The 14,274-nt window shown below is 40.1% G+C and overlaps 2 protein-coding genes across 6 annotated transcripts; both read left to right on the top strand.

Moving 5' to 3' along the window:
- Positions 1-1,791: 1,791 nt before the first annotated feature.
- On the top strand, positions 1,792-5,744 carry Spz6 (Spaetzle domain-containing protein 6). 2 transcript variants are annotated; one of them, XM_078191289.1, is made up of 8 exons: positions 1,792-2,019; positions 3,485-3,674; positions 3,764-3,881; positions 3,948-4,058; positions 4,129-4,236; positions 4,315-4,581; positions 4,661-4,940; positions 5,017-5,744. In XM_078191289.1, the coding sequence occupies exons 1-8, from the start codon at positions 1,999-2,001 to the stop codon at positions 5,122-5,124; spliced, it is 1,203 nt and encodes a 400-aa protein (XP_078047415.1). In that variant the 5' UTR covers positions 1,792-1,998; the 3' UTR covers positions 5,125-5,744. The 2 variants fall into 2 exon arrangements, with proteins under 2 accessions (XP_078047415.1, XP_078047416.1); XM_078191290.1 differs by lacking the exon at positions 1,792-2,019 and adding an exon at positions 2,835-3,072 and having other exon boundaries at positions 5,017-5,743.
- A 1,885-nt stretch (positions 5,745-7,629) lies between these two features.
- On the top strand, positions 7,630-14,029 carry Glcat-p (Glucuronyltransferase P). 4 transcript variants are annotated; one of them, XM_078191293.1, is made up of 6 exons: positions 7,630-8,168; positions 8,268-8,362; positions 10,575-10,783; positions 10,863-11,301; positions 11,590-11,747; positions 11,867-14,029. In XM_078191293.1, the coding sequence occupies exons 3-6, from the start codon at positions 10,586-10,588 to the stop codon at positions 12,263-12,265; spliced, it is 1,194 nt and encodes a 397-aa protein (XP_078047419.1). In that variant the 5' UTR covers positions 7,630-8,168; positions 8,268-8,362; positions 10,575-10,585; the 3' UTR covers positions 12,266-14,029. The 4 variants fall into 4 exon arrangements, with proteins under 4 accessions (XP_078047419.1, XP_078047418.1, XP_078047417.1 ...); XM_078191292.1 differs by having other exon boundaries at positions 8,246-8,362; XM_078191291.1 differs by having other exon boundaries at positions 7,630-8,362.
- The last annotated feature ends 245 nt before the right edge of the window (positions 14,030-14,274 follow it).

Genomic DNA, 14,274 nt, shown 5'->3' with positions numbered 1-14,274 from the left:
CTAAGCAACAAAACTGTTTATTATGTTACACCTCTACTTCCCGCAAAAACGAACACGACGATGCATCTGTTAGAAAACTCTAGAAATATTCACGTCGCTCAATTGTACGATATTCCCTCCATAACGTCGTCTTCCTAACCTTAATTTCGTGGCGAGATTAACAACGCTGTTTTCTTAGAGCAATGCGACGTAACGGAGACAATGCTGTTTATAGTTCCTCACAGGTAAGTAGAATATTTTTTTATTTGTATCTTCATAATCATTAGAGTACAATAAGTAATGGCGGAGCTGCGCAGTACACGTGATACAATTTTCTACGAAAGTAAGACAAAATAATTTGTTCTACTTAAAATGAAATTTTACACCGTAATCACAAATGTGCACTCTGTGGGGTTTTGCTATATTGCCAGCAAATGCGATACTTGTCAAACATGTATCAGCACATGAACCTAAGTAGTAAAAATATTTCCATATCTTGTTTACTGCGAGATCAATACAGCGATCATAGAAACCGTCACAGAAACTATGATTACGGAATAAAAGCGAATGAAATAAAGAATTCGTCGATAAAAATACATAAAATTGTAAACAATATAAAGACCAACTCTGCGGGTTAAAAACGTGAACTAAAAGGGGTCGCAATAGGAACGTATAAGATTTCACTCTAACGGTACGTTTATTCGGGTTAATTTCATCACGTTGCACAGTATTATGATTCTGACTTCATAAACGGAAATACCTTTGCTGTTGGATTCACTGTTTCATATTTAAAAATGCACCATAAAGAAACATTGTCGTTTTAAAACAAGCTCAGGGACATCTGATAAAAGGAGCAATTGCCTACGCGTCAATAACCTGTAACACTTTATGTTCAGTACATGCGCCAGTGTCGTAAACACCGGTGAAATTAAAGTTCAATGTAATAGGAACTCTTTAATTTATTGGGTACGTCGCATTTAACAAATACACGTTTATGGCTCGTACAATTTCTAGATCAACGATCGTTGGTATTCTGACTTGTGCACAAACTATTTCGATCCATAGATTAAAAATGTAGTTGGTACGACAATGTGTAGAACGACAGGTTATCGTTCCAGATTCTTCTTTGTAGTTGCCATGGAAGGATGTTCAATGAGTCGATGGCCTTGACCAGCTCCTACGACGGCACAAATTTTTCCGGAAGTGCTCTCATTTTACCTCGCAGATCCTGTTTTGTCACACCCATTCGTAGAAATAATAAGAACAATGTCTTCCAACAATACCTTTTATTTGCAAGGAAAAAGAATGCTTCGGAAAAAATATAGTTGTTCCGGGTGACGAACTGCTGATAAATATGCAGATTCTTTTACGCCTTGGACGTCTTCCGGGATTAAACCAGTTTGTAGATTACGTTATATCTGGAAAGTGATGATTATATCGGAATGCCATGACAGTTACGATCGTGACCAGCGTTCAATCGACGAAGATGCGAACAGATCGTGCTTCTTTCTCACATGCATGTTTCCCGCTATTTTCGCTTTTGTTTTCATATTGTTGTGTGCACTCTGGCACAATAGTTCTGTGGTGCGAACAGATTAATTGTCCCTTTTTTTTAAAGCGTAAATGAAGATTCAACTTCAAATATGTACAGGTTTTTGTATCGTTATATGTCAATATTATAGCATTCATATTGAAACTGTAGAACCGCCAGAAAATTGAACGATTGCATAGCAAAGGCAGCCTAGCGATGAAAAATTTTAGGAACGTTAGAGTTCCAGTAAGGTTTGGGTGGAATGGTAACCGAACGCTTCGAGGTGGGAGATGGGATGGCTCGCTTGTACCTTTGGTGGTGATGAGTACGGGACTCAAGGCAGGAACAGCTCCTTATACCATACCACGGGTTCAATGTGTTCAGTTTTGCTATGACCGTCGACTGGTCACGAAATACCTTGACACTGACTTCCAACGTTCAACTTTACATTCCGCCACGGTATTCGAGAACACACAGAGGATAACACGATGGACTTCCGCACGTTTGTTGTAAGTTGAATAATTGTTTTTTTTTATTAAACATCGCCGAATAACCGACCACTTTTGATGCGATGATGTTTTGACTTTTTGATACTTTTATTTGAAGCAGAATTTTTTCGAATTTATCGCCATTTTTAAAACAACTGCTCGACCGTTTAAAGAAACAGAGCAACAATGTAATCTCAATAACCCCATTACTAACATTACATGCTTCGACGACTGCGATTGACTAAACGCTATCGTGTAATTAAATAAGTTTATGCGTCGACGAACATCGTTCTAATCTGTCACTGTATCCGAAGTTGCACGTGAAAGCGCGCGCAGTGTAAATGAAGAATTTGCAGGAGAAGGTTCATAAACTTGTTGTTCTTAAGCTGGTCAATCCTGATTATAGAAATGTAACCGGCACTCATAGGTAATCGCAGGAAACCGGTTTATAGTAATACCGTTACGCAAATGTGCAATAAATACAATGGCGGGAAAAAGGTTACCTTCTCATCTTTTTGAACGGTTCACTTCGTTGAATTCATCCGAGAGTACAGATTGTAGTTGACTCACACATTTCCAAAGTTGTTTTACTGACAATTGAATTCACAAACGAAACAACATTCGATTCGGTTTCACCGAATAGAGCCCGCTGATGACGTTCGCCTAATAAATTGTTTTTTACGCATTTCAAGACTAAATATCATCGAAGACACAAATTTTAATTGCTAATTATTCATTTCGACAGGGACTCGTAATTTGGTCCGAGCTTCTATACAGCAGTACAAAAAAAAGAGGGAATGATGCGTTAACAGGTGAAGGTCTCTCAGTCGATCCTTATCCTCGAAATTCCTGATGGCTGCGAGGAGCCAAAAGAATGTAACGGCGGGTAGACCCGATTGTTAGTGGGGCAGTTCAGCGAGCGCGACTATAGTCCCGGGTATTAATAGTCTGCGAAGCGTGGACCGAGTACCGTTAAGGTCGAATGCGATACGACGTATCTTACTAACGGGGAATAGCCTAGTAAGAATGGTGATGAAATGCAAGGAATGTACACGCTACGGGTGGATATATTAGGTTAACTTAAACAAAAGAGTTTCATCTGCCTTTTTAATATATTTACAAGTTTATGTTGTTTACCGGTAGATCAAGCTAAGCACAATTGGTGGTCAGACAGCAGGACTACATATGGGTCACAATACGTTAGACCTAATAGTGTATAAAGTAGCTTTTCAAAGACATTTTGTACTTCTTGAAATACGTGTTAGATCGGTCTACCCATGTCTCGTATCTGAAAGGAGATAAATCTTAAGAAAGCCGTTAAAAGTTTCGAAGTGGCGAGTTTTGCTAAAGGTTACATCTATCGATTGTGCTAACATGAAATGCATCTTTTGCTGTACTTACACAGAGGGCAGCAATATTCACGAGAATACGTTAGCACAAGTTAGTCTCTACTAGAGCCATGATATCATAGATACAATTCGTTTAGATGGTACTTCTGTGCGCATCTTCGTTCGCCGAGGACCAGCACGAGCAGAAACCAACAAAGTTACCTAACAGTGACTCTACGGAATCGGATGAACCTCCGGAAGGATATTACGCGTTCATCAAGTCACCGAACGCAGAACCGCCTAAAGTGAGACCACCGCCTTATATAGACAGCGACAAAGAATGTTACGGTATGCGATTCAAATTCGAGTTACTAAATCACATTCGTTTGAACCTGATCCGTGGTAATATATTTTTATTTTTCTATGCAACTGTTTAGATTATGGCAAACAGGGGAAAGGATTTGTATCTATACATAATATTTGCGGCGATCTCAACAAAGGTTACATTCCGCGGAATCCTATGAACCAATACTTTAATGGCTCCTCCTATCCCTTGTAAGTATGATAGACAACGGGTTGGCACAATTATTGAATCAATTATACAATAATAATCATTTACAGTGCTTTATTGAAGAATCACACGTTGAGATTTTTAAGTAAAGCTTTGCCTATACTTAAGGCCGACGACTCTCTGCCCAAAGTCGCTACCGTTCAATCTTTCTCGCAAAATTCGTGAGTATTGTTTTTTCTCATTAATGAAAAATTATTATTGACAATCAAATATTTGAATGACATATATTAGCGTCGACACTGATGAGAAACGAAGCAGAAGCAAAAGATCGTCTGATTCAGAAATTAATTTAGACCCGCCTAGAAATGGCCGAAAGTTCTGCGAAAATGGTGAAGGAGTGTAAGTATTAAGAATCAGTCTTTAATGCAAATTTATTTGATTTCCCAATCAACTATAAATTATCATTTTCCATTAAAGGGTCTGCATGCTGTACAAGGCCATACAAGGAGAACCTCTGGCTACTTCGGCAGCGGAACGTCGGGACGAGCCATCCACCCCTGAATACAGGCAACGCGTGCAAACACAGGAGAAACCAGAGTACACCGGTCCTCCCACTCCTTGCCCAGCCAAAGTGGAATACGCGACACCAGTTTTCGCGAAGAATTACCAAGGAGTATGGCGTTACGTAGTCCAAATACCTTACGAGGGCTATTTCACGCAGACCATTGAAGTCACCAGATGCATGTAAATTTCGTTTGTGTCGTCTTTTCGCGGTAACTTGAAAAGTATGTATATTCTAATTTTGCCGCTAAATTTCTCGTAGGCAATCAAGATGTCATTATCTGGATGGTGGTTGTTTATCGTCGCCGAGATGGACTAGCCTACTGGTGGCGGAAATCTTTTATCCGGACACGATACTAGACGAGAATCAAAATTCCCGATTAAACGGACTCAGGGATCCGGCTGGCTCACCACCTCCGGTTCATGATTTTCAAAATTATCAGCAGTACTTGCAGAAACGTGCTGGTGAAAATGAGGCTCGTAACAGTGCTGGGTCCCAACAACATCATTGCGACGGAGTCGACGACATGGGTTGTTTCCAGGTATATGAAAACTTTTTAAATAATTTTCAATTGCTCGATTCAAAGTTACCATTCATCTTTTTTGTCGATGTTTCAGGTGAGATTGTACTACGATTGGTTCCTGGTGCCAGGTAGTTGCAAGTGTTGGCGTCCTGACTACTTCAATCGATACGTTCGCCGGAGTGGATCGAACGTTGAATTGTGATCGAACCATGCAAAAGAGCGATAAAAGAAACACGTCCTTGATCGCGCATTAAAATTAAAGGCTACCGTTAATATCGATTCGTTGCTAAAATTTCAATGAAGTTACAAATCGATGAGGCAGAGAACCCATCGTACGAGAGCCATTCTGCTTCAAATGTTGGATTACGTTTCACTGATAAGACCAAAATTTTGGAGAAGATGATGTAATTAGATAAAGTAAGACGTTATCATGATGTGCGATTAACAAAGTAGCTTTAACTGGAGTACTTTATTGCTTTGAGATTGCAACATTGTGCACCTTAAGACTGACAGAGTACGCCGTCGTGATTTGTTGCACTTCGACATGCGTATCGACGAACGGCGTTACTAAGTACTTTTCATTTTTAATAAATAATATTTTATATTTGTACATATCTACGTGCAATCTAAGCGTACGTCGATGTTCACGCTCTTCAATTCATTCCACAGAATATTATTATATGTACAATTATACTGCCACTTATATTAATTTTATCGTTATTTATATTTAGTTAAGAAAAGACTACTCTATTAAATGTCATTCTTAAGTTTTAACTACAATGATGGAAGGTTGTATGTAACGCATATAAACAATTAAAACTCGAATCTCAGGGCACGTTGTATCTTTTATTCATTTTTAGATGACACGCGATAACGTTGAATATATAATACATATATTATATACATATAATAGATTGCAAAAATATGTTCTATCGCATATTGCAAATATCTATAACATTTTTTTAAAGGACAGTGTAAACTCGAAACGGCAAATCGTAGGTTCATTCGAGATTCTTATCTTTCTCACTTGAGAGTCAGTAAACAAATACCTAAGCATCTAGTGCACTACTGTATAGTTCTCCATTTAATCTGGTCACATGATCTTTCAAGGTTGACTCATTCAATCATATTCTCAAACGACTACGTACTTGTCGTTACGTAAAATAATTACATACCTTTAGGAGGAGATACGATGTTATTAGATGTTTTATTGTAATGACTACAAGGATAACTCTATTTTTGAACGTTTCGACACTCTAATGAAATAAACAGTGAATTGTTTTTTAAATTTCTACCGAAATTGCATCGTTCGGCTAAATAAACTTTGTTAAAATAGTGGCACACCGATCTTACAAAAAAAAACTATCAGATATTTTCTTTGTACTTAGTACTCGAAAAAAGGTTAGGTTTACACGTGTCGTTCTATGTTGGTTGTTTATTAGTGGATCGTTGTGTAAGATAAAAACGCTAACGGAAATTACACAAAGAAACAAAGTTACGGGGGAAGTACATAACGATAAAAACACAAAAGCCCATAAGAGTCATGCTTTAATCGTACAATTTAAATCTTGTCCCGATGTCCCGCTGCGTGCTTCACGCCGTACACGTTATGTATAGTTATACGTAACAGAGTTTAACAAAGAGTAATTTTGTCACACATTCTAATTGTAACAAGCGTATACGACTTGAAACAACCTATGGGCTTGAATTCAAGCAATACATGTAGTTCTCTCGATTCTTCGTGTGGTTCGAGTTCGAGTACTTCTTTACAACGTTATGTACAGCGCATGTAGATGGTACACAATTGGATCAATACTTCGGGCACCGGAAAACGAAACGAGGGTTGATCGTGAGACAGAAAGAAAAAACGGAAAAGAGAGAAAGGAAGAACGAACGCTGGAAACGCGAAGTTCTGTCGCACGAGGGTATAAGAACGATTTCATTTATTAAGACATGATCGTATTTTTAAAAGTAGTATCATTTTCTAAAAGAAATATTCTTTGAATGTTCTCAATAATTGCATTGCTATCTCCGTGACAACACACTAATTGTAAGATAATGATGACCGCGAACTTAACTTCGTGCGACGATTCTCCAGTTTCGCGTAGCTGCGCCGAGGGAAGCCTACGCCAGGAGTCGTTCATTTCCTGGCAGATCTATCGTTCGAATTTAATGCTTTCTTTTTTTTCGAATTGCGCTAAACTTGCAACGTGTTTCGCACAGTGCCAGAAGATTCGAAAAGAAACGTGGACAACATTTCCTTGTTAGTATCGTTAGAATCACGCCGAAGTTTATTTATCATTTAGTCGCTTCGTTCTGCCATTATCTGGAACATGTAATGAATATCTTCACGGTTGTTTCTTACGTAAAATGTCGATATAGTGTATAGCTGAACGTACGCGAATTATAATAAGGCGAACATTTTCGGTAGCAATTACGGCTTCTTTCAAGGACCGACCGGAAATATCCTTTGCGGTTTTCGATAAGATTCTCCCGCGTGATTTGATATGTACATACATTATGGATATACGACGTGCATCGAGACATGCGCGTACATGAAGACCAGTGACATCGTCGGCTGCTGTGCCAGCTGAAACGAGATAGGTGATACGGTGCGGGGAGGCGGGGCAATGCTATGCGAACATAGTCGAATATCACAAGGGTAGGGGCTAGAGAAGAGAGGGGATGCGACGAGTACGCTAGTTCATTGTCGGCCGACGGAGGAGACTTGCCGTCATGTCTATTTGTCGATGAACGTAACCATTAGAGACGGGGTTAGGATCTCTTCCTTTTTTTCATTAGTACTAACGACAACGCGACCAGGAAAAATCAACCAAGTGCGACGGATCGTTACCGTCTACCACACGGAATAACTTTCAGAAAAAATGTGCTACACGAGAGTCACCGGAGCTGAAGTTCAGTGATGTCCAAGTGAAAGAAAACGTCGCCGGATTCCCTGTGATAACGCGCGGATACCATGAGAATTCGTGTAGAATCGGCCGCACGTCATGGGGGATCCGTGATCTCTCGTTTATTCGAACTGCGATTCACAAAGACATTTCGGTGGAAGAGTCGTCCGTGAATCTTTCTGAAATATCGTCGAACCATCGTTTCTCTTCGTGACAGAACCATAAACATGCAATGTGATCTCGAGTGTGCGTAAACCGTATGCTCCGTCGAACGTGTAGAACTGCGGCAATAAATTTCGACGAAACAGCAGCAGTTGATCATCCGTCGCGAAAGCTTGTAGGTATCGAATTTCGCTGCATTACCGTTGTTGAAGACAGGAAATGACAAGGATACTACCTTGACAAACATAACAGCTTTTCCCATGGTGTACCGCAGTAACCACGCTTACGATTCAATCGGGCCAAGAGCTGCGCAACCCGTTTAAGAGCGAGACAACTGCTCGTGAACGAAGCATGAACACCGATTGTCAGGTAGGTTCTAATTGCGTAAATTGATTCGGCTTTGCTTTATGTTGGATGGTATTTGTTGGATCGATAATATCGAAGAAACGAATCAGTCGATACAAGTGTCTCCCGGTACCCCGTTCGCGAAGCGGGAATGGAAACATCGAAAGCGCTCTATCTTGGACGTGTATTACTCGACAATTAAATGCCAATTACAAGAATGTCATGGTCCTCGATATTATGTATTATCGGCACTTGTTCGGTTCATTGCATTGGAATGTTCGTAGAACATATCAAATAGGTTGTTATCCAATCGAGAGCAAAAATCTCTTAACTGTCCGTCACGGATAGGTAAAGATATTTTGAAAATCATCGAAGTATTTCAATTAGTCTTGACAAAGGTTAGAGGAATGCAGGTTCCTGCGACCCACATACGAGTGCATCTGCATGTGTATATACGTATACGAGTTGATACCGCATCGAGGGCCGCGCGTCAGTCGTGCTGCTCGAATTACGTCTAATCGATCGTTTGCCGAAACGTTCCCTCAATTTCCGATTCTGTGATTCGATTATGCGATCTCGTGGATAGTTAAATTTATTTTGACCGTCTGTCTCTCGCACACGACCGAGTTATAAACAAAGCAAAACACGATAGACCCGGCTAACGCTAATTTATTGTTCTTGCGCTCTGACTAGCTAGACCTAAGCGAGAAATGATGATTGCATTGTCGAAAGCACTACTAGTAACTGCAAGTTAGAAAACTAGTTACACCAATCGTCAGATTTTTGTCTCATTTACTTCAATAATTTACTTTCTCGAGTGTTGCATTGCTGGGGATTTGGGACTTTAGTGGCGGTATTGAATGCTATTCCCGAAATTACAATTAAAAAGATGTTGGTTTGATATTAGTCTGATCTTCTATGACGAAGAAAAAGTAAAAGACTCGTAAACGTATCAATGCCTTCCACGGACGGCTATTATGATATGATATTGAGAAATGATTGGCATATTGAAAGTCACATACAGGTAGAACGGAGGAAACGAAATATTAACACAGTTGTCAAAATATTATACTTGCGTAAAATTCAGACAATTCCAAAAATATAGCGATTATTTACACCCACACACACGCTGGCAGAATGTTCTTATATGCAGGTTACTTAGATGATTAACTACGTGGAAGATATGAACTTACTAATTTATAACGTGGTTAGTAAAACGGTGGCAGGCGAGACAAAAACACATTCGTGGTTTCAGTTCAATACGGTAGGAAGATTTCGCTTATAATTGAATCTGACGTATGAGAATATCCAAAGCTCTAAATTAAATAAAAAATTAACAAGTAACAACTGAATCTAATGAAATTGTTCGTTATCTTATTGAAAAGCCTATGTGAGTTTTCACGCTGTGGGAACAATATGTTGTGAAATCCGCGTAAAAATTTAATGGAGTAGTTATGTGATCTTCTTTTCTCGATTTGAATGTTAAATTCGGAAATTTTCCGTATGTGGAATTCGAGCACGTAAACGTGACTGCTTTCCGCGGATAAATACATGAGTCACTGCAGCCGGAAAATGTCCCACGTGTGAGGCTGAGCAGGTACATAGGTGCGTGACGTCACGCGTCGTTATGGTACGTGTAGAGTGTAGTATGTATTGTAGTCGAAACCCCATGTGTTGATTGTTCGCGAGACAAGCATGCAGCACGGCGACAAATTTCCAGGCTGAATGTGGCTCGTATTTTATATATGGTGCAACGAACGCTTGCTTATCTGCAAGGTTGCTTACTCGATTTCCCCGTATTCGATTGATACGGTGCAACAATAAACGAGATACAAATATCGGGGTGTTTTCTTTCGCGCACAACAGCGCAAAATAGAATAGAACAAAAGCAACTATTTACGGCGAGTATTGGTATATAACGTATAAGTAAAAAATCCCAAATCTAGAAACCCATGAAAACATCACGTACGTGCTATGTTTAATTCGGTACGTTAACATCTTTGCAGACTTATCGAAACGAAGGGGCGTTTAAATCGCCGGAAGCATGTATCTTATCGTTTCCCTTTGCATATCGTTTGCCGCTAGCGACACTTTAAGTGCTCTCTTTTCATTCAATTTGCCAAAAGAATCATTGGCTTATCGTAGCGACACTGGTATCGACAAATCATACTCATTATAGTTGTATACCTGGCAATAGTACTTGTAGGATAAAGATTGCCGTTTGTTTGATCCACAGGTGCTGGTATAATGAAGCCATCCATGAAAATGGGATTGATAGTGCTAATAGGCGTATTCGTGGTGTTCTACCAGTACCATCTTTCGACGGGTGTGCGATTCGATCAGATGACCGACTTCAACACGGGAGGCTCGGCCGAGGAGAACCCGGTCTTCTCTCAAGTAGACGTAGAAAGCTACGTCAGGACATCTAAATGGAAAGAAGATATGGTATAACGGGAGCAGCCTACTTTTCAACATGTGGACCACAGACGACAGCGATTTGAGTGAAATGTGAAACTATTTGCAGATTCGGAGCGCGGTGCGTAGGGTTCAGGAGGCGAACGGATTGAGTCCGGACATCGCGACGTCGTTAATCCAAGAGCTGCTCAATCATTTCAATAAGTACTCAGCGTTGGCCCACGACGTAGCCGAGAACAACTCGAAATTGACGCGAGTTCAGTCACCTCAGGTCTTGTCGCAGCTGTCGATGGCAACGCCGTGGATACAGGTGTCGTCATCGGATTCTCGCCGGCAACAAGATTCCTCGCAAGAAACGCTCGAACCATTGTACATAATAACACCAACCTATCGGAGACCGGAACAGATCCCGGAGCTGACCAGAATGTCTCATACGCTGATGCTGCTCGAGAACATCCATTGGCTCGTGATCGAGGATGCCAATGTCGCCACAAGTCAAGTCACTCGATTGTTGGAACGTACAGGATTGAAATTCGACCATTTAACCGGTAAACAAGTCTGGAAACATCGTCTTGATCCTGCAGCAGCACTTCTGTTTTCTTGGATTCTTTGTTTTCGTTTCATGACGTTTCACGACATTCCTTATTCTCGTTTTAAATTAGTTATCTGTAGTTGAACACTCCAAATTGTTACGTAATTGGGTCTCTGAGATCTCGGTGTGCTACTGCAGGGTCACAGTTGTACGGTAAACGGATTTTGTATTGGTTTCGTAAGAGCAAAAGCTAAGACTAGACGGAATAGAAATGAATACAATGTTAATACACCTATTTTCGTAGCTCCGATGCCTGTGAAATACAAGCAGAAGAAGGGCGCGAAACCGCGAGGTGTGTCGAACCGAAATCGTGGCTTGCAATGGATTAGAGCAAACGCGACCAATGGCGTGTTTTACTTCGCCGACGACGATAATACTTACGACATAGCACTCTTCGACGAGGTTATTATACAAAAACCAGACCTATGCCTTAACAGTTAAATATTACTATCCCTAATACCCTTAGTCTTCTCGGTGTTCTTAGTACCAGTTATAATTAACACGAGCGGCGTTAATTTTAGATCCGCCGCACAAAGAGGATATCGATGTTCCCTGTGGGTCTGTGCACAAAGTTCGGTTTGAGTTCGCCGATCATTAGAAACGGCAAATTTATTGGTTTCTACGACGGTTGGATAGCCGGCCGGAAATTCCCTGTGGATATGGCAGGGTTTGCGGTGAACGTGAAATTTCTTCTCCAGAGGCCGAATGCCACCATGCCGTTCAAAGCCGGCTACGAAGAGGATGGATTTCTGAAGAGTCTTGCCCCGTTCGAGCCGAAGGACATCGAATTCCTAGCCGACAATTGCACGAAGGTCCTCGCGTGGCACACGCAGACTAAAAAGAATGAGGCCAGTGCGCCCCTCGATATGAAGCTTTACAAGGACACGAATCTCGTCAGATTGAAGGAGCAGATAGTTTGATGAGCGACGGGAATCATTCGCGGACCGTGATGAACAACGTGATTCAGTGCCTGAAGTAGTGTAACCGTACCGATCGGCATAGCAACTATCATTATTCATTTTCTTTAGTTTGGTCAAGCTACAAATTCTCGAGACACGCCGAACAGTAAAGATCGTCGTTTAACTGTGCTTGATCTACCAACTATAACAACATCTAGGACAGACGGAGCCCAGGTACCTCGTTTTCTATTACGTCTATGCCCCTGTATAGCGTGTGATCTTTGTTATTAGCTGCATCGGTGTTTGAGTTTTAGCTACCCAATGCTCGATACATATTAGCCTGTAGAACCGTAGGCCAATGACCGATTAGTTGTTAATTTGAAAAAAGATAGAAAGAGTATACTGATCGGTATAAGACTTTGCGTTTAGCATTGTTATAAATTTGCTTTACGTTTATGTACGTACCTTTCAAATACGCCTAAGAATGTCGGTTCGATGCGTGACCAATGCACATAAAAAATGTAAAGTAATCGGGAAACGAATAGGTAAAGCGTAGCTGTTCTTTTCTATACGGAACGATTAAATATTTATAGAAGATCCAGAAATAAATGGCCGACTTAAACTGGCTCGTTTCGCTCGAAAACGATGGATCTTTATGTCAGGATATGACTCCTATTTCTAGAACAGTCTGTACGCGATACGGATAAAGGCACTTAGTTTTGCGGTGTCCGATGCTTCCATCTTTTACACACAGTAACATTTATTTAAACGTAGAGTACCTCTGAATTAGTTCTATTATTACAGGAAGATCTTGAGAGATCAGATGCAAATAATTCAACGAATCGTTAACAAGTCCAATGTTTAGGGTTCTTGAATTAATTTAGCATTTAATAGAATCTTTTAATTGCGAAATAGCCAAGTAATGTATGCCAGCTTTTAAAGGTTTCTGGAATATCGCAAGAGGAAGAAAAGACAACTACCGTCGTATCGGTCAGGTATATTCATATCGAATACAGTCACTAACTAGGTAAACAAAGAAATATGATTTAATGAAAGATGTAACGCTTAAAAATGTAAGCTTGAAAACAATTGCAACAACGCGGCATTAAGAATTTCAATTATCGATATCGGTTGAGTTGTTAAAAGAGTATAAGTATGTCTAAAACATTGCACCTTAGATAATCGTAGAAATGCATTCAGTGAAAAAAAGATAAAAACAAAGTATTTGAAACCAAAGTCAAAATAGCTGTTGATGGGGTTGCAACAAATTTCTTGAATCAGTACGTTACATAAGCAACAACAATTATCAAAGTGACACAAGTGATATAGAAAAGTTTTGAAATTCCGTAGACTTTAGATCTCTTGTTGCTCGAATAAAGGAACTGTTATCTTCTACTCAACCAATGTCGGTCGTGCAATAATCTTGATTTTGTTTAACGTGCAATGACTGAATTGAATAGAATTGTTGAACCATTAGGTATGATAATCAAGTAGCTCAACATAATTATTCTAGCTCTGATTCGACCTAGCACTTGATTTCGAGAAAAATTCGTTTTGGGGCACAAAGTGCGTTAAAATATGCCGATTGTGTTTGTTGCAGTTTAGAAAGGATCTAGTCGAATGGATTCGTTGATGAAAGCAATAACTTGTTGTCAGATTAGGGTGGTTCCACGCGAATCTCGTGATTTGTATGAATGAACGTTAGCGTCGTTAAAGATCGTCAAAGCGATCGAAGCAATGTTGTTTTTAGTCTTGACTATACCAAATAAAATCAATTTGCCCGCCTTTAATTTTTACGATATTAACGCGACGTTTTGGTGGTGTGCGCATGTGCGTACTCAATACCTCCGTTCGCAATATCGCACGCGCCCGTAATCAGTCAGTCGTCGCGCGTCGGTATCACGTGTACGAGAAGTATTGTTTTAACCTGTTAAACGGATGAATGTTTGATAAAAAAGATCTGTGAATAACACGTAACTACGTGTTTACGGAATAATTTAACCTAATATAGATATTAGAAAATAAGTAAG

Source organism: Augochlora pura, chromosome 9 (assembly GCF_028453695.1).
Source record: "Augochlora pura isolate Apur16 chromosome 9, APUR_v2.2.1, whole genome shotgun sequence".
NCBI classification, from domain to species: domain Eukaryota; kingdom Metazoa; phylum Arthropoda; class Insecta; order Hymenoptera; family Halictidae; genus Augochlora; species Augochlora pura.
Note: the sequence above shows the minus strand (reverse complement) of the source record. Positions and strands in the feature narration are given on the sequence as shown.

What these genes read in the sequence shown, in the direction of transcription:
- Spz6 (XM_078191289.1), top strand. Translation starts at nt 1,999, where the DNA reads ATGGACTTCCGCACGTTTGTT. An exon ending in TGCGAAAATGGTGAAGGAGT is followed by an intron (nt 4,237 to 4,314) that starts GTAAGTATTAAG and finishes TTTCCATTAAAG; the next exon opens with GGTCTGCATGCTGTACAAGG. An exon ending in ATTGAAGTCACCAGATGCAT is followed by an intron (nt 4,582 to 4,660) that starts GTAAATTTCGTT and finishes AATTTCTCGTAG; the next exon opens with GCAATCAAGATGTCATTATC.
- Glcat-p (XM_078191293.1), top strand. Translation starts at nt 10,586, where the DNA reads ATGAAGCCATCCATGAAAATGGGATTGATAGTGCTAATAGGCGTATTC. An exon ending in CTAAATGGAAAGAAGATATG is followed by an intron (nt 10,784 to 10,862) that starts GTATAACGGGAG and finishes AACTATTTGCAG; the next exon opens with ATTCGGAGCGCGGTGCGTAG. An exon ending in ACATAGCACTCTTCGACGAG is followed by an intron (nt 11,748 to 11,866) that starts GTTATTATACAA and finishes CGTTAATTTTAG; the next exon opens with ATCCGCCGCACAAAGAGGAT.